Genomic DNA, 19,923 nt, shown 5'->3' on the forward strand with positions numbered 1-19,923 from the left:
GGTTACCCAGCTAGCGGGGGTTGACTGTTGATTGTGGTTAGGGAGATAGACTTCAGTTCTAAGAGGCGGGTTGTCTGAGGCAGGTAGGCAATGGAAATTATTGTTTGTGGTAGGCGGGGGGGGAGGGCACTGTGTTTAGTGGAGTATCTGGTACCAGGGAAAGCTCAATCTCGGTGATTTTGTCGTTGAAGAAGTTAGCGAAATTGAGACAACTGTCTTTAGTTGCAGGTGGGATGTTAGGGGGAGGTTTAGTAGTTTGTTTGATGATGTTGAAGAGCTCCTTAGGGCTGTTTTTGGCACTTTCTGGAGCATTGCAGAAGAAAGTGTTTTTTTCATTGGTTATGTGTTTTTTGGAGTTTCTCCGTTCCCTTCTGAGTTGTTCAAGGTGGGTAGTGGAAGGGTCGGATCTCCAGAGTCTTTCAGCTGCTCTCAATTTTCTTCTTTCTAAATTGAGATCAGTTTAAACAAGGCTTTGGATGGTGTGTTTCTCACTCTTTTTAGTTACATGGGGGCTAATTGGTCAAGTATGCTAGTAATAGTTGAGTTGTACTGAGTGGTTAACTCAGTAGTTGAGAGGTTGGCCGAAGAGGGCGGTAGTAGGGAGCTGATGTTTTTCTTCAAGGGTTGTTAATGGGATTTGGTCAATGTTTCTTTTCTATTTGAGTGTCTTTTGAGAGTGGGTAGTGTGTTGGGGAGTATTGTTAATATGGAATAGAAAGATGTGATGGTCTGACCAGTCAACAGGAAGAATATCGTCGATAGCAAGTGAGTCTTTGTGAGCTAAAATCGCATCTAGTGTAGCTCCTTTGATGTGGGTTTGGCCCTTGCAGTGCTGGGCAAGGTCATTGCTGTGTAGAAGGTCATTTAAGGATTGGATAAGAGCATTATTATCGTCATTCCATTGGAGGTTGAGGTCACCCAAGATGATGAAGTTGGGACATGAGAGGGAGCAGTGCGTTATTAGGTCAGCTAGGTGATCTCCGAAAGGTAGTGTGTTACCTGGGGGGTGGTAAGGTAGGTGGAAGTCACCTCGGAATTGTCACTCATCCTGATGGAGGCATTGAGATTTTCACATGAGTTGTAGTTGAATGAGTCTTTTATCTCTATTTCTATATCATTTTTGTGAATGATGTCAATGCCTCGCCTATGGTGGTCTTTTCTATCTTTGTTGGTAATTGAGAAACCTGGTGGGAGAAGGGTATTCATGATCGGTTGAGTGCGTTTAGTCAGCCAAGTTTCTCTGATGAAGGCAATGTCAATGTTGTGATTAAGGATGGCATCTGCTAGATCCACAGTATGTTTGACTGACGATCTGCAGTTAATGAGCATACTGTTTGTATGCTGATAGACCTCGGGGTCTGGAATGGAAGGGATCAGGGGGATGTTGACGAGGTGAGCTGGAGGTCTGGGTGAGGTTGGAGGTATGAGATGTCGGCCTAGACCTGTGGTGACCTGGATGTTGGATGGGGGGGGTTTGGTATGGGTAAGAGCAAGTTGTAGGATTAGGCGATTTTTACTTCTTCATTGTTTGACAATGGAGCATTAGTTCTTTTTGGCCTTAGGGCTTTGAGGTAGTAGGGCCTGGAGGGCCAGTCAAGACTCTGGGGGGTGGTTATGTCGGGTGGTGGAGTGTGTGCCAGGGTCGGGGGTGCAGCAGCAGGTTGAGGCTCCTCGCTATCATGTTGCTGTCCTGTATGATGATTTCGAGTTGGGATTCAAGGTTGATGAGCCGTTCGTTAATTTTAGATGTGAGAGTGGAGTTGGAGGGGGGTGTGGGTGATGTGGTTCTTATTGTGTGAGGTCTGATGCAACTGTTTCTGATTGTTCTCTGGATCCATGGGTGGTATGTGGGAGGAGACAGTAGTAGAGTAGTTGGGATTTGTATCAGGGGGTACGTTAGAGGCGACATAGGAAGTGGGCGGAACATGTGTGTCTCCGATTAGTTGAGTCTTGTCTGTTTATGGGAGGTAGGAGAGGGGTGTTGGGAGAGGGGACTGTGCTGGGGGAATCTTGGATAGGTTCGGGGAGAGAGGTGGTTTTGTGCGAGCGGATTGTGGTGATGTAGGCTAGAGAGCCTTTAAGGATGTTGGGATTGATGGGTGTTGGGTATACGGAGTTGGGGGCTAGGTCAGGGGGAGAGGGGTTGGTGGCGATGAGTGAGTCGCTCAGGTTGTAGAGAATGTCTGTAGGAGAGGAGGGGGTTCTGGGGGTAGTGTTGGAGGGGGCTTTGGTCGTGGGGTAGAGTGTAGTTCTATGGGGTTGGGGATCTTAGGGGGGGCTTGTGTGTTGGGGGGGATTGAGGTTGCAAGATGGCTGACTTTAATGTAGGGAATATGGATTCGAAAGCTCGGAGTTTAGGTTTTTAGTGATCGAGGGGGTCGGGAGGGGTGGTTGCTCTGGGTTATGTTAGTCCTACCTTGGTGTTGCTGCTAGTTTAGGATTGGATGGTCCTACTATTGTGTTGATTGTCAGTTAAAGATTAATTGAAAGTCCTACTATAGTGTCAGTGCTCACTTTGGGATCAAAATGGTCGCCAGCATGGGATCACAGAGGGGGCCAAAATGGTGGACTCCGGGGGAGAGTGGAGAAACGTGTGCAAGTAGGTTTCAGTCTGGAGTGGGGGCAGATGCTCAAGGGCCCACCATCCCTCAGGAGGAATCACACAAGGGCATGAGGTCAGGGAGAACTGTTACGTGAGGGGGGGTAGTGGAGGAATCTGGGTCTGACTTGAGAGGCGAGTTGTGTGGGGACACGGACCATCCTGTGTGGGAGGGCGCCCTCTGGCAATGGTGAGCGGAGGAAGGCGCTCTCCCAGCAAGTGACTTGGGGTCCGCGAGTAGCGGGCCGGGGGAGGACCAAAACTAAACTGACCTCCACCCACTCCGTTGTGAGCCCAGGGGAGGAGCATGTCCCCAGAGGCAGGGCAGCCCCAAGTGAAAGGAGTGCAGAGAAGAGCATGCTTCCCCGAGGCACCGAGGCAGCCGGGAAGGCCCCCGAAGAGCAAGGTGCGGGCAGGAAAAGGTCAAGGCCGGAAAGAGTGCCTCTCCAAACCGCCTCAGCATCTGTCCGCACTCCGATCAAGGGGGAGTGGTGGGTGGGGAACAGCCGTTGCACGACCGCCAAGTGCTCTGACTGGAAGGGGCAGGGAGCAGCCCCCAACCAAAAAACATGTGGAAGAGGGGGGCCCGAGCCCGTTTACTCAGACTAGAGAGCGTCTGAGAATAGCTGCCCTCCAGCCCAGGAGGAAGGCGAGGGAGTGGAGGCTCTCACCTTTCAAGGGCTTCATAACCAGGAGTCCAGACCATGGCTCGGCAGCAGGCAGGCAAGTATTCCGGCGGCTGGCAGGCGAGTAATCCAGCATGGATGTCTGCCCTCCTGCCCGGAGGGAGGAGAGGGAGCGGAGGCTCTCACCTCATCGATGGGGCTCCAGTTCCAGGAGTCCGAACCACGGCTGGGCTCCAGATCCAGGAGCAGAAGTACGGCTGGGCGGCAGGCAGGCAGCTGGAGTCTGGGGTGAGATTCGGGCAAGTCCTGTTGCCTGGAGCCGGCTGCAATTCCGTACAGGTAGGGTCTGCTTCCTGATAACATGGAGACGGGGGACCTATGAGGAGTACTTCATTGTCCTTCTCCAAGTGACCTTAAATTTTGAGATGTCTATTCCTGACGGGCGCCTTGTCGCTGTTCTTATCGATGTGGCGGCTGCCGGGAGTGCCTGAGGGAAAGCCAAGGATTTTCACAGATTGTAATCCCATCCCTCCGGAGCTCCAGGAGGTGCGGCCTTCCTGGCGGCCATCTTGGTAATATCTTTAAGAAGGCACATAAAATGTGGACCCAAGATAGATGTTTCAATAATTTCACCTCAAAGTTATACCAAGGAAATATACTTAGTTTATTTGGTTAAACCTCAAGAATAAAGAAGTTCGAGAAAGTCACATTACCAAGTTTTTGGAAAAGGAGCCACTACTCAGCAGTGTTGACTCACTATGGCAGGGAAAATACTGTTACATTAATGAAACAACATGCATTATTCAAAGGGGCTTAGATAGGTGCATTTGTTAGAGACCCTGAGATGCCTCCTACTTTAACACTTTATGGCACAGTATGTAGGAGCATTAGTACTCCACAGTACCACACCATATAAGCGACCCACAAAATATTTTGTGCTGTTCACTTACATAGTGTTTCAGGCTGGATGAGCTAATGATCGTTCTAAACTTGAACCCTAAAAGCAGTCCTCCCCTGTCATGTACTGGTGTTCCTTTCTTGCACTCTGTATAACCAATCCTGCCTCATCATGCTGTGAAACATTGATACACTGTTTTGCTTTTCACTAATGACCGAGCTGAAATACTCATGCACTGACAAAAATCTCTGGAATGTGCTTCTTAGTCCAAAGAAGACATTTATTATTTCACTATGCAAGGTCCCTCAATGGAGTTTAGCATGTTGAAAGCACACCTTTAAAAAGTGGTCACAGCAATGAAATTAAAACATACATCAATGATTCTCCACAGCAATATACACATTAAATATATGTATCTATATTATAATGCAAAGCAAATAATGAATTAAAAAGAATGCCTCACCATGAGGCAAGGGCCAACTCCTTCATTTCCTTCCTATCAGCAACAGATCACCAGTTCCCAGAATCATCGAGGAGAGAGAGATCAATTATCCTCACAGGAAGGATGGCACACTTCAGCGTCCTGAATGTGCCTGAGACCTGCTATGTCCCCGGTCCATCTGGTCTCGGCCTCTTATACTTAAACAAACAAGAGAATTTCCAGACTTCCCTATCCCTGCAGAAGTTTATTATTCATAAAATGCTATTTACTTTAGGCCAGCTTTGAAAATAACATGTTGGGACATTGCCACAATCCCAAGACGTCAAGTCAAAGCATGGCCGTTCTCGGCCGTCTGAGTACATTCTTATCAGCCAAAGCCCTTGGTGAATGAAAACAAGACAGAGCACATTGTACAACGTAGAAAATCACTTGCAGCTTTTAACATGGCAGTGTCTAATGCTAAGATAAAGTCAATAGGCAGAATGAAGCTAAGGCTAAACTGGATACAAAATGGAGTCTGTAACTGGTGAACACTGGACACCTAAGCCATATCCAAAGTGGTGCAACACGGAGTCAGTGGTCAAAGCACACATTTCACTACATACACCCAAGAAAAACCTCAATGTACATGAAAAAGTATGATCAATAAAACATCTCCTTACACTCTTTAAATAACAGAGACCTTGTTCAGTCTGAATATTTGTTTGGAATTGGTCAAATGCAGTACTGTTATAAACTTTCTTTCAAACTACTGTAAAAGAAATTCATCCATTCTTATCACCTACCCTTTCTCCAGCACTCTGGTGCTACTGAAAGTGCATGTTTTTTAAAGTAATAAATAATAATAAAATGTTATGTGCAGGTGTCCCCCACAATGGAAGCTGATGAATTAACTAAAACTGTTCTGCGGTTAAAGAAAATAACGCCAGACACATACGATATCTGGGCAACTTTTGAAGTGATTAATAATGGAGAACTTGGTGAGTAAATACAATGATTTACTGTTAAACATATATAGATTTTAGGTATGAAGAACCCATGACAGTTCCAAACGTTGATGCTTGTTTTTTTTTTACCTCGGAGGGTTCTGTATCTTTAAGAAATCAGGTTATTGGTTGAGCTAGGTGGAAACATCCACAGTTCTTTTCGGGGTGAACCACAAAGTCACTCAATTAACCTGTGCTTAATCCTCCTTAATCCTGATAGATTAGCGCAAAAACTGTTAAGCTTAATTTACAGGCACTTTGTTAAGTTTTTATGCAGCACACAACCAGTGATCTAGTCAAAGCACAACCCAAGAAAACTCCCACACCAATTGAATTTTAATAAATTATTTGACATCAAAACGACAAATATCCAATCAGTTTTACCAGAGTTGTGAATTTTTAAAGTTTTAGGAGAAAAATAGCACCTAAAAGATCAATCATGGGTATCTGGTTGAGTAAGAGCCAGACAAACTCAAAGGATAAGACTGACTGTGATGGTGCATTCTCAGCTACACAGGTTGGATTGGGCCTGTTCTCAGCTTACCTTCAGACTTAGAAGACATTTTGGAAAAAAAATCTGAGAAGGTAAATTTCAGTAGGGCAAGGAAGCCAGCAGTGACCAATGAAGAGGTGTCACCATCAGGGAGCTGGTGGCTGAAGTCATTGTGAAGATTTCTACATTTGGAATTTGTCACTTTATTAGAAGTTTGAAATAAATCTCCAGTGGGACAAAGTTGCAGGCTGTAGCTGACAAGGGCTCCACCAGGCCAGATACCCAATCTGAGACGTCCTGACAAACAGGGTTTGCTGTTGTAGAGAAGAATGTAGCGGCAGGTGTTTGACCTGGCATCCTTAAAAGGTTTCCCCCTAACTTTTTGCCTTCAGACCTTCTGTTTTGCTGAATTCATTTTTGCTGGCCTTAGGACTCTGCGCACATTAACACGACTAACCAATGCCAAGAGGCTTGTGTTCTGTCCTTAAAAAATAAGACTGGTGTATACCAAATTGGCATATTTAATTTACTTGTATGTCCCTATTAAATGGGCACTAACAATGCCCAGGGCTTGTAAATTAAATGCACTGATTGTGACCCCAAATTGAGTAGCACTTTCAACATGTCTATATGTCACAGGAATGCCATTGCAGCCTGTGTGTGGACTAAAGGTCCCACACCAAGTTAGAAAAATAGTTATTTTAAATAAATAAAACAAGACTAAAACAAAGAAAATCCAATCAGTAGAACTTGAAATAAGCAATTTAAAAGATTTTAGTGAAGATAGAGCCAAAAAGCACAAAGTGCCATCTGTGGATGTCTGGTAGCACCAGACCAGGACAGAGTCACAAGTTTAGGCCAACCAAGATGAAGCGTGGACTGGCTCCAGGGACCAAGTTAGGCCCACTGAACAAAATACCTGGTTGGCGGATTGTTGTGAGTATCCACATTGAATATGCGTTGTGCAGCCGAAGCAATGCACTGGTTCTGCGGTGCGGTGCGGCAAGGGTGCAATTCAATGCCCTGCATCATCTTCAAGGATCATGTCAATGACGGCTTGCAATGTGAAGTTCGACATCAAGGATGTATTGCGCAGTTACGACGATGTGTCGAGTCCAAGTTGCTGTGAGGCTGTGATGCGGAGTCCGGTGTCATCATGGGGGTTGCTGTTGACAAGGTCTGTGAGGGCTTATGCCAAGGATGCATAAAGCAGAGATAGTCCCGTTGGGCTGCAATGGGGCTCTTTGCGACGGTTTATCTGTGCAGCAGCAGCAGCAGCAATGCGTCAGTTCTTCTCGAGGTTGCACCACAGAGCAGAGGAAAAGAGTCCATTCTGCTGGATTCACAGGGACCGCATGAACACCTTAAGCCCACTTCAAGGGTCCAGAACGTGGCAGGGATGACTTGCATATGGCAGGGTCCAGGTGTAAGGTTTTTGGAAGCATGTTGCGTCTTTCAGGCTGTAGATCAGAAGGCCAACTAACTAGCTCTAGGAGTCATTATGGGGTTCTAATTTAAAAGCCAACTTTACCGTAAGAGTGGATTATTCATTACAATTCCAAATACACCAAACATGAACTGGTATCTGTTCCCATTTGGAAGTTAGATTATTAAATGTAAATAAGATAACTCCAATGTTATCCTATAGTAGAGGTAGCCCTTGAAGCATTGAAAAAGGAATTTAAGAGATTTTTAGTACCGAGGAATGGAAAGCTTAAAAGTACATGTCCAACTTTTGAAGTACACCGCACCCTATCCTCTGGGCTGTCCAGGGCCTACCCTGGGGTGTAACATATGTATTAAAAAGGAAGGTTTTAGGCTTGGAAAAAGATGTATTTTGTCAGGTTGAAATGGAAGCTTAAAACTGCACTCAGGCTGCAATGGCAGACCTGAGACATATTTAAAGAGCTAGTTAAGAGGGTTGCACAATAAGTGCTGCAGGCCCACTTGTAACATTTCATTTCCAGGCCCTGGGTACATGTAATGTGGTGGAGTACTAAGGCCAGTAAAAACCAGATCAGAAAAATGGATAAGGGAGGCAAAAAATATTTGGCAAAATACTACCCTAAGGCTGACAGTTCTAAGACCAACTAAGATGGTAATTTTACCCGCTCAGGCTTGCAAGGTTTTCTTGTGTAAAGCCACTCTTCAGACAAACCTCCTTAGAGGGGACATTGCTTTGGTTCTGATTAATAAGGTGAGGAATCTGTGGGTAGAAGTATCTATCAGAAGAATACATTACTTGCCATCAGTGATGCTCTTTATGTTACATATTCTATCTAACAATAGATTCATCTCCACCCACCTCCCTCCCTGTTTTCTGGAGTGGACTTTTGGGAATAATACATTCTCAAGTTAATTTTAGCACATTACCAGCAGCCACGCTCTGCATCAGGGGAGTGGAAAATAAGAGACAACCAATTGTCAGTTTGGAGTAGTGGCATCATATGCTGCACCATTTTATAATGTCTTGGGTTGGGGAGGGGTCGTGATAGAGGCCAATGGCGACACTTGCAGGTGCACAGGAGCTATAGCATTAGTTTCTGGGTCCCTTTGGGAGACTCACAAAGTGAACCTGCGGTTAGATTGAGTATCTTCCAGGCAGTGCATTACCAAAACTTAGTAACATTCTTGATTGATCAATTGAAGCCTTTTGTAAAATACATACAGCTTATTCAGAAGTGCCCTGGAACTTGTAAGGGCAACAGACAGAAAACATCCAGATTTGCACTGTCTGGAGGAAACTCATCTAATAAGAAAGAAAGGAAAGAATCAAAACTGAAACAGAGCATAGCCTGTGGACCTAACTATCCAGGTCTAAAGGTTGTGGGTAGATAGAAAAGGTTTATGTTGTTTTTTATTTTTTAAATAAGGATGCTAGGTTGGTAGCAAAGGGGCAGTGGCAGCCCTTCACTACACTAACATGGAAACAGAACTGTACAGTACTGACGCATAGCAGAGGAACAAAGAGACACAGTGCAACCCATTTGTAAAAGCATTGCCACTGTACAGTGCTAAATATGTGGAGTTCCCAATAGAAATACTCAAAGACTAAACACCGACCAAATAAACTCCCATCTGGTGCCATAAATATTACAACAACCTACTGCACTGTGACTGAAGACTCACTCACCTACCCTTTGCTTTACTTGTAGGCAGCGTGTTCTGTCATTTTATTGAGAGTTGCCTAGCTCCCTGTCATCTTTGAATGCTACACAAAGGCCTGATTCCTTCAGTTTTATTCATTTTATGGGTTTGTGTTCTGACTGATTTTTTTTTTAGCCTGTTCTTAGTTGCCAGTAGTTTTCAGGTGCACTGGAGCCTGCTTCTGACTACAGGCATTGCTGGACCCCAGTTTGACCTTTATTTTGGCCAATCACTTAATGCCTGATACGCTACTGTGCATGCAAGCCACACCCCCTGCCAAGTCCCGTTATTGTGTGGGGGCTACTTAAAACCTTATACAACATGTCCAGGCACTGGATGCCCCACTGGCATGCCAAAGGCGTGCCTAAGGCAAGCCTATCTGCGTCCGTCCGCACCAAGCAAAAGTCCTCTGACCCGTTTCAGGCCAGAATCGGGCCTGCAACATTACACTTGCAATGAGCTCCTCCTTTTCAGTAAGGGTAAGTCCGTCAGTTGGCCTGTAATACAGCACAATTCATTGAGGCCCTGCACAATATTTAATTGGCCTACTTGCAGTCTAGGATTAGCTTTAGAAATCCTGCCGGTTGGATCACTCATATAACATCTCCTTCCAAACACACTACAGCAGATAGCAATATCTCATTAAGGTCAGACGCGCTAACAGTGATGGTAGCAGAGGTGATGGTTTGTCTCCTTAAGAGTTTACCATAGATGTCCGTCACAGAGTAACAGATACTGACAGAGAAGATAGCAGAGTCTGATGGTTCATCTCCCTAAGAGCCAGTCATCGGTGTTTCCAGAGATGGTAGCATAGACATCTGGATTGAATAGCATGTATTAAAAGAGGTAGTAGTAGAATTGATGGTCCCAGAGGTGGTAGCAGGAAGACATAAAGATCAACGGAGATGGTAGTAGCTTGATTGATTTGATCTTTTGAGAGTTCATTATTATAGAGATTTGGACTTTATTTTTCAATGATGTTAATTGGAGAGAAAATGTTTCCCTAAGTCCAGAAATGACTTTCCCAGAATCTTTGAGCCTGCCAATGGTTGTTTGAGGTTGTTTGAGGATGTTCTCGGCGTTCTAGTGACAGTGTCAATGAAGTAGGTTGCTCTCGCGCAGCTTATGCAAATCGCAGGTGAATTGTGATGTTTGTGAGGGTTTAGGGAGTTTGCATATTCCAAATGAGGTTGTAGAAGGAGTGTGCGTACTCCGCAGTGTGAGAGAAGAGAAGTAGGGAAGGTGCTTTGTGCTCAAAAATTGTCCACGTGGTCGTTGATGTACAGACCCTGCGTGGTCTAAGACTCCGTAGTATATTGAAAAGTGTATGAGACACTTGGTTTTATGTTGTAATTTGTCTGGTTTAATAGGTCGATCGGGCGTGATCGCCAAGTCAGAGTATGAGTCAAAGTGAGTGAAGGAAATTTTCAAATGAGATCTGGCGAGTCCTATGTGCACCAGGACAGACCCATTGATCAGTTCAGAGTAAAATTTGCGGGGCAAATTTTTGTTGCTTATCTGGGAGACTGGGAAAGAAGGAGTAGCTGTAAGTGCGGGAAGAGTCATCTGTGAAAAATCCGTAAAGTTTCTGAAGCGATAGTGTTAGCTTTCCTGTAGTAAACCAGCAGATTTGTTTTTTGGTTTTGATTAGTGCTCGCAATTTTGCATTAGTTTTGTGTGGATCAAAGTTTGGGAGGACAAGCCGCAAGACTTTGTCAGCCACAGTACATGTGAGTGTGACGTCATTGGAGCAGCACTGGGATAGGTCAGTTAGTGAGAAGGGTCGCGCACAGATTGGCAGCCATCCGTGAGAGGCAACTGTTTGAGAAAGTAGGGGTAGAGAATTCTGGGATTAAAAGTCACTTCTTAATTTGATTTTGAATAACAAAAAGGTCAAAAAATGAATTTTTTCAAAGCTTTAAAGAGTGTTTTAAGGGGAGATACGTACATTACAGCAAGTATAGGTGAAGCTACACCGCCAGAAGGTACACCGCTAACATTGTAATGGAAGAGAAGGGTGTTGTGCCATGTCTTTGGCTAAAGCAATGGTTCAAAGTGACACACAAGTATGGGAACTTAGCATTTCCTGCAAATGGGATGTTCAGTTTAAGGGTTTTAGAGCATTTAAGGATGGTGCTATAAGTATCAAAGCCCCTTCCGAGACCAGCACAGTTTGAGGCACTAGTGATTTGGGAACTAGTAGCCAGACAGCAACAGAAAATCGAAAAGAGAATGAGAAAGGCAGAAAAGACTTTAACAGAGGCTAGGTGGGATAGTGCTCAGAGAGTTTGGAGAACGGAGACTTTACACAGAATTAAGTTGTTTCCAGCAATTACTCAGGACATTGAGAAAGAAGGTAGGAAAGCTACTAGAAAAACTAACAGAAGACCATCTGAAAGTAGGGAGGCTAGGAAGTCCTCAACAGGGGAGGACGAATCAGAAGATGATGATTTTAATTTACGTTTTTGAGAAATCGCCCACCACCATATGCAGAACATGAGAGTGGTCTATTCACCAGTGCTGATCCGACAGCTCCGACACAGGTTAATGGGATAGCGAGTCCAGTGCAGGCTAATGCTAGCCTGACACAGAATACGATGCAGAGTGGTGTTAACGTGCTTACTACCACTGTAGTGCAAACTCAGGTGCAGCCACCACAGGTTCAGATAATTTACCCTGATGTGGCCATTATGGAAACAACTTCAAATTTAATGGTGCCTACAGAACAGGTTTTCCCTAGACCAATGTTGGTTCAGACTGAACCAACTCCACTTTTACTGCCCCAGGTGCAGCCGCAGGTAATGCCAAGATTCACTTCAGTAACAGGGACATAGTCAGTTATGACTGAATCAGAACATGGGAGTTACTTTCCCACAGAACTTAAGTACCGGAACAACCGCAGATGCTATCTCATTACCTATTACTGTTTATCCAGCGGTACCCCTCTTTGCACAAAAGAAACCTAGTATATGTGAACAGGGTGTCATGACACAGAATGTAATAAGAGGAGCACATAACGACACTGCTTGAGTAGTCTCTCTTGTGGGACAGACTTTTGACAGATCAAGATCACTGTTGGATCTTAGTCTATTCGGAATACAAGGATTGACACTCAGCAGTTGACTGAATGGTTAGAAAATATGAATACCCCACAGAGTGCTCCTAAGGGAGAGGAATGTTTGAATTATGGTAGGCTAATCATAGAAGCGGGTGAACTCGTTGAGGGAACTGTGGGTATGAACAGGTTAGAATCCTACACAGAAGCTGAGTTGAGATATTTGTGCCCGAAGATTACAAGGGACGTGAGCAATGTGTATAAGAAACTAGCAGACTTGGCAGAGAAGTATGGCATAGAAATAGAGAAAACAAAGCATTTGAAAAGGAGTTACATATTAGATTTTGAGACTTAAAAATTTGAACTCATGAGAAGTGCCGGAATGAAGGCACACCGTAAGGAATTGCTTCAAAGTGCCCAGACCTAGGGAGCATTAGACAAATGGGAAGGCAGATGGGTAAATAAAAGAGAAAAAGGGATTCTGTGAAGCTGACTGCAAATGTGCAGCAAGGTCAAGATCCAGTGAAGATTTTACCAATGAGAGAGGTTCCAGGAGGGAATTCTATTCATGTCCCTTGGATCAGAAGTGACATTTTATCATTTACAAATGATTATCCAAAATTGAGAGAGAAGCCAGTGGAGTGGTACCAGCAGACAGACAGGTTTGTGAAACTTGCAAAGTGCCTGTGGGAAGACTTGAACACATTACTAGAGATAGTGGTTCAAGCGGATCTGTGGATAGAATGTATGAGGAGTGTAGAATGGCCAATAAGCAAACCAGAGAGAGACAAAAATACTGGTGCATTTTCTCCTGAGGTAATGAAATATTACTACAAGGTGATTGAATTTTTGAAAATGAGAATTTCGCCCAAGAATATTGATTGGCAGAGGATTGACAGGACAGCTCAGGAAGCAAAAGTCGATACATATGTATTATGAGAGATTGTTGCAAGCGTTCAAGCATTACAGTGGTACAGAGACAATTGAGGCGAAGGACATGATTCATTTTGTGTTCAGATTTGTGGAAGGGTTGAGACCTGAAATTAGTCAGATGATTAAGAGTTGTTTGATTTGCTGGCAAGCAAAGCTGATTGATGAGGTGTTGCAGTATGCAAAGTACTGAAGTGATGAAATTGAGTTGAAGCAAAGGAAGCTGAAAGAGAAGGTGATGGTGATGCAGATTAAAGCTGCTCAAACAGGCCTGCAAGGGAATTTTCCACAACAGTTACCACAGCTGTAACAGGGAAACATGATGTTTCAGCCCCAGATGAAACGTAGAGGTCTCGGAGGTAATGGGAATCGCGGTCCAGATTCGGGTACTGTATTGGTTCAGAATGATGTGCAGGGAAAGAAAAAGTTATTGTCTTGTCAGGTTTGCGGAGCCGTCAGACACTGGAAACGGGCCTGATGATGGTGCAGGAAGGTGTTGTTCTGCAAAGTAATGACATCAATTCATTCCAGAACATGAGAGGGCTGAGAGTGAGAGGTCCTAACCCAAAGTTTCAAAATAATGTGATTCAAGTGCAAAATGTTCAACCCATGCAGCATGTGCAAATGCCACCTGTACAAATAACACACTTGCAACCGGTGCAGCAGCAGGTTCCAATGGTACCTAAACAGCAAATTAAGATACCTCAAGTCCCAATGGAGCAGCAGCAACCAATGCTTTCTCAACAGGTCACAAGTCAGAGGCTTAACCAAAGTAATAACACAGTGCACCAATTCCCGTTACACAGTGACAATGAAATAAAAAATTATTGGATGAGAGACAGTTCAGATGAGGAGCGATGTGTGCTTGCAACTTCCTTAAAAGTAGATCAGAAAGGTCCCTATGTGAAGGTAAAGGTTATGGGTTAGAGTTTCATTATTGGTTGACACTGGAGATACACGCTCTACAGTGAGAAGTGCAGAAGTTGCCCCTTTCAGGTAAAACAGTTCAGATTGAAGGAGTAGCGAATCAGTATTTGACCAACCTGATTACAGAACTGGTTCATGTTAAAATTGGTAACTTTCAGGGATTAGAAAGATTCGTAGTCTGTGATTCAAGTCCAGTATTCCTACTGGGAAGAGACTTGTGTGTAAAACAAGATGTTCGATTACTTGTTCAAATGATTGAATTGAGAATCAGACGAATAGTGATGAAGATGATCCAGCCCCCGACACCGAATGCAAAACTACAAATGTGAACTATCCTCTGATTGAATTTTTCCCAATGTTCACAGTACAGGAGCTTCATCCTGATTTGGAGGGAATGGTTACGGAGAAGGAGTGGGATCTGACAGGAAAAGAGATGGGACTGATAAAGGGAGTTGAGCCAGTTAAAGTTGTTGTAAGCCGAATGCAGTTTTTCCTCAAATTCCCCAGTACCACATGCCACAAGAAGCCCTTTGAAGGGTGTCCAGATAATTGCAGACTTTGTGAAACAAGAGGCTTTGAAGGAAGTATTGAGCAGCCCATGTAATTCACCGATAATGGGTTTCCAAAAGCCCTGTGGGAAAGTTCGAATTGTCCAAGATTTCAGCAAAATAAATGAGGTTGTGGTCAAATGTTGTCCCGTGGTACCAAATCCAGCTGTGATAATGTTTCAGATTCCATGTGATGATGAATGTTTCACTGTCATTGATTTGTCACAAGCCTTTGTTTCTGCGCCTCTTCATGAGGACAGCCAATTTCTCTTTTGTTTCAAGTTTTTGACCAAGTTTACTGTTGGTGCAGAATTCCTCAAGGGCTTTCAGAATCACCTTCCATATTCAATCAGATCTTGAAGAAGAATTTGGAGTCGTTGGAGTTACCTTTCCAATCGACTTTGGTACAGTACATTGATGAGTTGCTGATTGCATCCAAAACCAGAGACGAGTGTAATTATGACATGATTGCCTTACTGAATCATTTGGGAAAGAATGGTCATAAAGTGTCTCTGCTTAACCTGCAATACTGTCAGAAAGAAGTGAAATACTTGGGTCACCAGATTGAGATGGGATCGAGAAAGATATCCAGAGAAAGGGTAACAACCATATTGCAAATATATCCCCCGACCACAGAGAGAGAGAGCAAGAGAGACGTCAGGATATTTTTAGGGATGGTAGGCTACTGTCACAATTGGATTCCAATTTTTTCAGTCATTTCAAGACCATTGTAGCAGCTGACTCATAAGGAAGTCACTGATCCCATAGTGTTAGACAAGGCTGGAATGCAAGTATTCACTTAATTGAGAGAGAGTCTGTGCAAGGCTCCAGCTTTGGGTATGCCTGACTACATGAAACCTTTCACATTTTTTGGTCATGAGCGTGATGCATGTTCTTTGTCTGTCTTGACACAAGTCCATAAAGAGATGTAAACCGCCCAGGAGCATATTTTTCAGCTACTTTGGACCCGGTTGCAGCAGCCTTACCAGATTGTTTGCACGCAGTTGCAGCGGTTGGTCAGAGCCTTACACAGTGTGAGGGCATTGTGATGGGATATCCTTTGACTATAATGGTCTCTCACTCTTTTGAGATTCTACTTACAAGGACAAAAAAACAATATTTGACTGGTGCAAAACTGACCAGATATGAAACGAGTATTCTGGGGTCACCAAATGTGTCATTGAAGACATGTACAGTGCTGACCCCGGCAGCCTTACTCCCAAATGAAAATGTTGAAATTGAAAAGGTGGAAGATGTTGAGCATGATTGTCTTAAAGTAACTGATTTGTGTACAAAACCGAGACCTGATATTGGAGCTACCCGATTGGAAGAGAATGACCAAATTATCTTTGTTGATGGTTCTTGCCTAAGAGACAGTACAGAGACACAGAGAGCAGGATATGCTGTGTGCACAATTACTGGTATTTTAGAAGCCTCTTGGCTTCGAGGGGTGTATTCTGCCCAAGTAGCGGAACTGGTAGCCCTTACTAGAGCCTGCCATGTTTCTTCTCAGCTGAAAGTTACAATCTATATGGATAGCCAGTATGGATTTGGAATAGTCCAAGATTTTGGCCAGTTGTGGTCATAGAGAGGTTTCACGACCTTCTGGTTTACCAGTGAGAAATGGTGAGAGAATTAAAGAAGTTTTACATGCTATCCAAATGCCTGAAAAGATTGCAGTGGTGAAATGCAGTGCACATCTGAAGTTGCAGGACTTTGTGTCATTGGGAAATGAATATGCGGATCAAGTCGCAAGGTTTTGCGCATTGAACTGTATATCGTTCAAAGATAAGTGGGAAATGTTACCTGAAGAAGACGAAACCTGTCCAAGTTTTGCATTGAAAGTAATTGGCACCATGGAGGAATTGAAAATGTTGCAGAATAATGTTGACAGGAAGGATAAACGTTGATGGAGTAAAAATGAAATGTGTGACAAGATGAGTTGTGGGTTTCAGGAGAGGGTCAATTGGTTTTGCCAAAAAGTCTGTTGTCTCAAATGGCTAGGTATTACCATGGTCAAGCACATTTTGGGAGGGATTCCATGATTCAGTAGTTCAAACATGATTGGTTCAACCCAAAGTTTAGACAGGTTTCTGAAGCAGTTTGATATTGCTGTCATTTGCCAGCAAATGAACATGGGGAAAGGGACAGTGGTTAATTTGAGCCATATTTGAAGAACAGGAGGTCCATTCAGAGGAATGAAGATGGATTTTATTGAGATGCTTGTGTGTGGAGGTTTGAGATGTGTTGGTGATTGTGTGCTTTTTTTAGTCACTGGATTGAAGCTTACCCTACACAGAGAAATGACAGTCTCACAGTAGCAAAACTACAGCTTAGGGAACTGATACCATGTTTCGGGTTTCCGATCTCTTTAGAATCAGACAGAAGGAGTCACTTCAACAATGAAGTATTTAAATTACTGTGGGCAGAATTAAGCATTGAGCAGAAGTTGCATTGTAGTTACCGCCCTGAAGCATCAGCACTAGTGGAACAAATGAATGGTACCTTGAAGCCAAGTTTTGCAAAGATGTGGGCATCCACGAATCTGAAATGGCCTGACGCATTACCGTTAGTTTTGTTGACAATAAGAAATACACCCTACAGGAAAACAGGATTGTTGCCGCATGAGAGGCCTATGGGCCGAGCCATGTGGTTGCCAGCGGTGCCTGCAAATGCACTTATCAGTACTACAGATGATATGGTTTTGGAATACTGCAAAGGTCTGGCTGATGTGGTTCGCTCTTTCTCTCAGCAGGTGTATTCCGCCACACTGCCACCGATCCATGACCCAGGGCACAAACTGAGAGCCAGAGACTGGGTTGTGGTCCAGAAATACGAGAGGAAAACGTATTTGGAGCCTCGTTGGAAAGGAGGTTCTGACAACTACCACAGCTGTGAAGTGCGCAGGAGTTCCGAACTGGATCCATGCCAGTCACACGAAGAAAGTGGCATGTCCACTAGATCATTAAGAAGAGTCGTTGAGAGTACCAACAACAGCAGAGCAAGTCAAAGGGCCAGAAAGAGAACAAAGAGGAACTGAGACCGGATCTGAGCCCATTCCGGATGGTTTAGTCTCTCCTGTGAGAGGCGAAGGAGAAGGCCTCCAGGAGGGTGACGGAGAGCCTATCTCAGTTGAAGAAGCAGGAGAGCCTAGTTAGAGGAGGGCTTTCCCAGAAGCAGATGATTTTGAGAGACAAACAGAGCAATTGCCAGACCCCGAGGGAAAAGGAGTTGAGGCGGATCAAAGTCACTGTGGTCTGACTCCTCCTGAAGCTGTTGCAGGGCCATCAAGAGAAAACACTGCAGAGCAAGGAGAAGTTCCAAGTTAGACTCTGAAAAGAACACTGACAAAAGGTCCACTAAAAGGATATACGTGGCCGGAGTTGCAAGGAAAGGGAAAGGAAGTAGTTGTTGAGACAACAATCTAGGAAGGAGTAAATACAGCAAGTAGAGAAGATCTAAGTGTAGGAGAATTGAATGGTGATCGAAAGTTGAAAAGAAAGAGAATAGCAAGTTGAAGATACGCAGGTCCTGAATGGGCGTACACAACTACAAGTGAGTGGCAGCAAGAATTTTTGTCTTCTTGTTTTCATAGAGACATTCCGGGGCAATATTTTGGCACTTGAAGGAAGCTGATGAACTGAACTGTTGAAACCATCTGAGAGATAATCTGAGAATTTTTTTAGAAAAAGACTGTAGAAAATAACCAGAAAAGACATTGATAACTTGATTTGACTTTTGAAACCTGATTTTGACAAGCTGCTTACCGATTTTTGACATGGGATCCTGGAAGTGAAACTGAGAGCGGTAAATAACTGATGAAAGGAGATTTTGTTTTGATTTGTTGCAGTTTTCCTAAATTGTCTTCTGCTTTCTGATTATTTACAGATTATGATTAACATTAGCCAGCAGGGTAGTAATACTAAGCGCTGAAAATCTGAGTATTCATTTGGCGATTGTTTGTGGGATATTATTTGTGGAGTTGATTGTGGGTATGTATGTCCTTGATAAGGGTGGAGCCAACCATACTTCTGCTTTTGAGTCAACTATTGTACTAACGGCAATAGAAAAGTTTTGGTTAGATGAGAAGTATTTGCATGAGGGTAATAATGTGCAAGGAGAACTTTCTTCTAATGTCTTTTATCGCTTGCTGAGTGAGTATGTTGAGACGATGGATGCAAGGAATTGTTGTGTGTACGCAGATTCCTTCATCAGTTGAGGAAGGAGTTACGTAGCATAGTCTGCCTCTAACATATGGAATAAGTTGTAGTTTGTTACTAACAAGATTTTATAACCATGAGTGCATCTAGTACTTTTACTCGAATTACGATGTGGTGTTTTCATTTGTCCCTATAGTTAGGTATTGGAGTAGAGTAGCTAGGATAATGACATAGTAATAGTTAGAGGTTTCTTGGAGCCTAAGTTGACATTTGGCACTGTTTTTGCACATTGCAATAATTTAACATGGTTGCTTACACCTTTAGATAAGAGCTTCTTAGATCACACAGATGAAAGGAGAAAGGCATTGAAGGAGAAGTTAGAAAAAGGCTTAGAGAAAAGGACTTAAAGGAATGATTATGCTTATAGTGCAATTAAAACACAGGGGAAATTAGCTCTAACTCTAACACTTTGTTTGTGGGAACAAGTGAATGTAAACATGTGTTTTTGTTTGAGTAAATGGACGTTCATGTTGAATGGACAGGACCTAGCAATTCCTGGGATTTATTACATTTGTGGTCCTAATGGTTATTACCGTCTTCCAAGCGGATGGTATGGGACATGTTATTTGGGGATAGTTTTCCTAAAATATTTTTCAAATGGATAATTTGAAGAAGTTTCTTAAAGTGACTGAATTACATAATAGGAGACAGAGGAGGGAGTCTCCTTCTGGTATAGTGGGAGATATATTTAGAGCAATGATTCCTTTAGTAGGAGTTGTTCTGAATTCAATAAAGATTCAAAAGTTGCCTACTATTGTGGGTAACATGCTGACAAATTTTTCAGGAGCCATACTCCTGATAGCTACTGAACTAGCTGCTGAAAGAATCACCTTGCTTTAGACATTGTTTTAGCGAAAGATGGCGGAGTATGTAGAATGATTAATTCTAAGCATTGCTGCTCGTATATTCCTAATAATAGTAAAGAAATTAGAGATTTAATTTCTAATCTAAAGGTGTTGATTTGAAAGAATTGAAAGAACCAGGTGTTTGGGAAAAAGTTGGCAAAGGTTTTGCTTCAGTGGGAAATTGGCTCAGCAACATTTGGAATGGAA

General features: G+C 43.5%; 1 protein-coding gene across 1 annotated transcript in view; it reads left to right on the top strand.

The window, feature by feature from the left end:
• Positions 1-19,923, top strand: part of ARAP2 (ArfGAP with RhoGAP domain, ankyrin repeat and PH domain 2) — a 1,093,539-nt gene that overhangs the window by 825,898 nt on the left and 247,718 nt on the right. The window contains exon 26 of the mRNA XM_069202133.1: positions 5,428-5,545. Coding sequence (XP_069058234.1) covers positions 5,428-5,545 — 118 coding nt within the window. The remainder of the gene's footprint in view (positions 1-5,427; positions 5,546-19,923) is intronic.

Source organism: Pleurodeles waltl, chromosome 1_2 (assembly GCF_031143425.1).
Source record: "Pleurodeles waltl isolate 20211129_DDA chromosome 1_2, aPleWal1.hap1.20221129, whole genome shotgun sequence".
Classification (NCBI taxonomy): Eukaryota; Metazoa; Chordata; class Amphibia; order Caudata; family Salamandridae; genus Pleurodeles; species Pleurodeles waltl.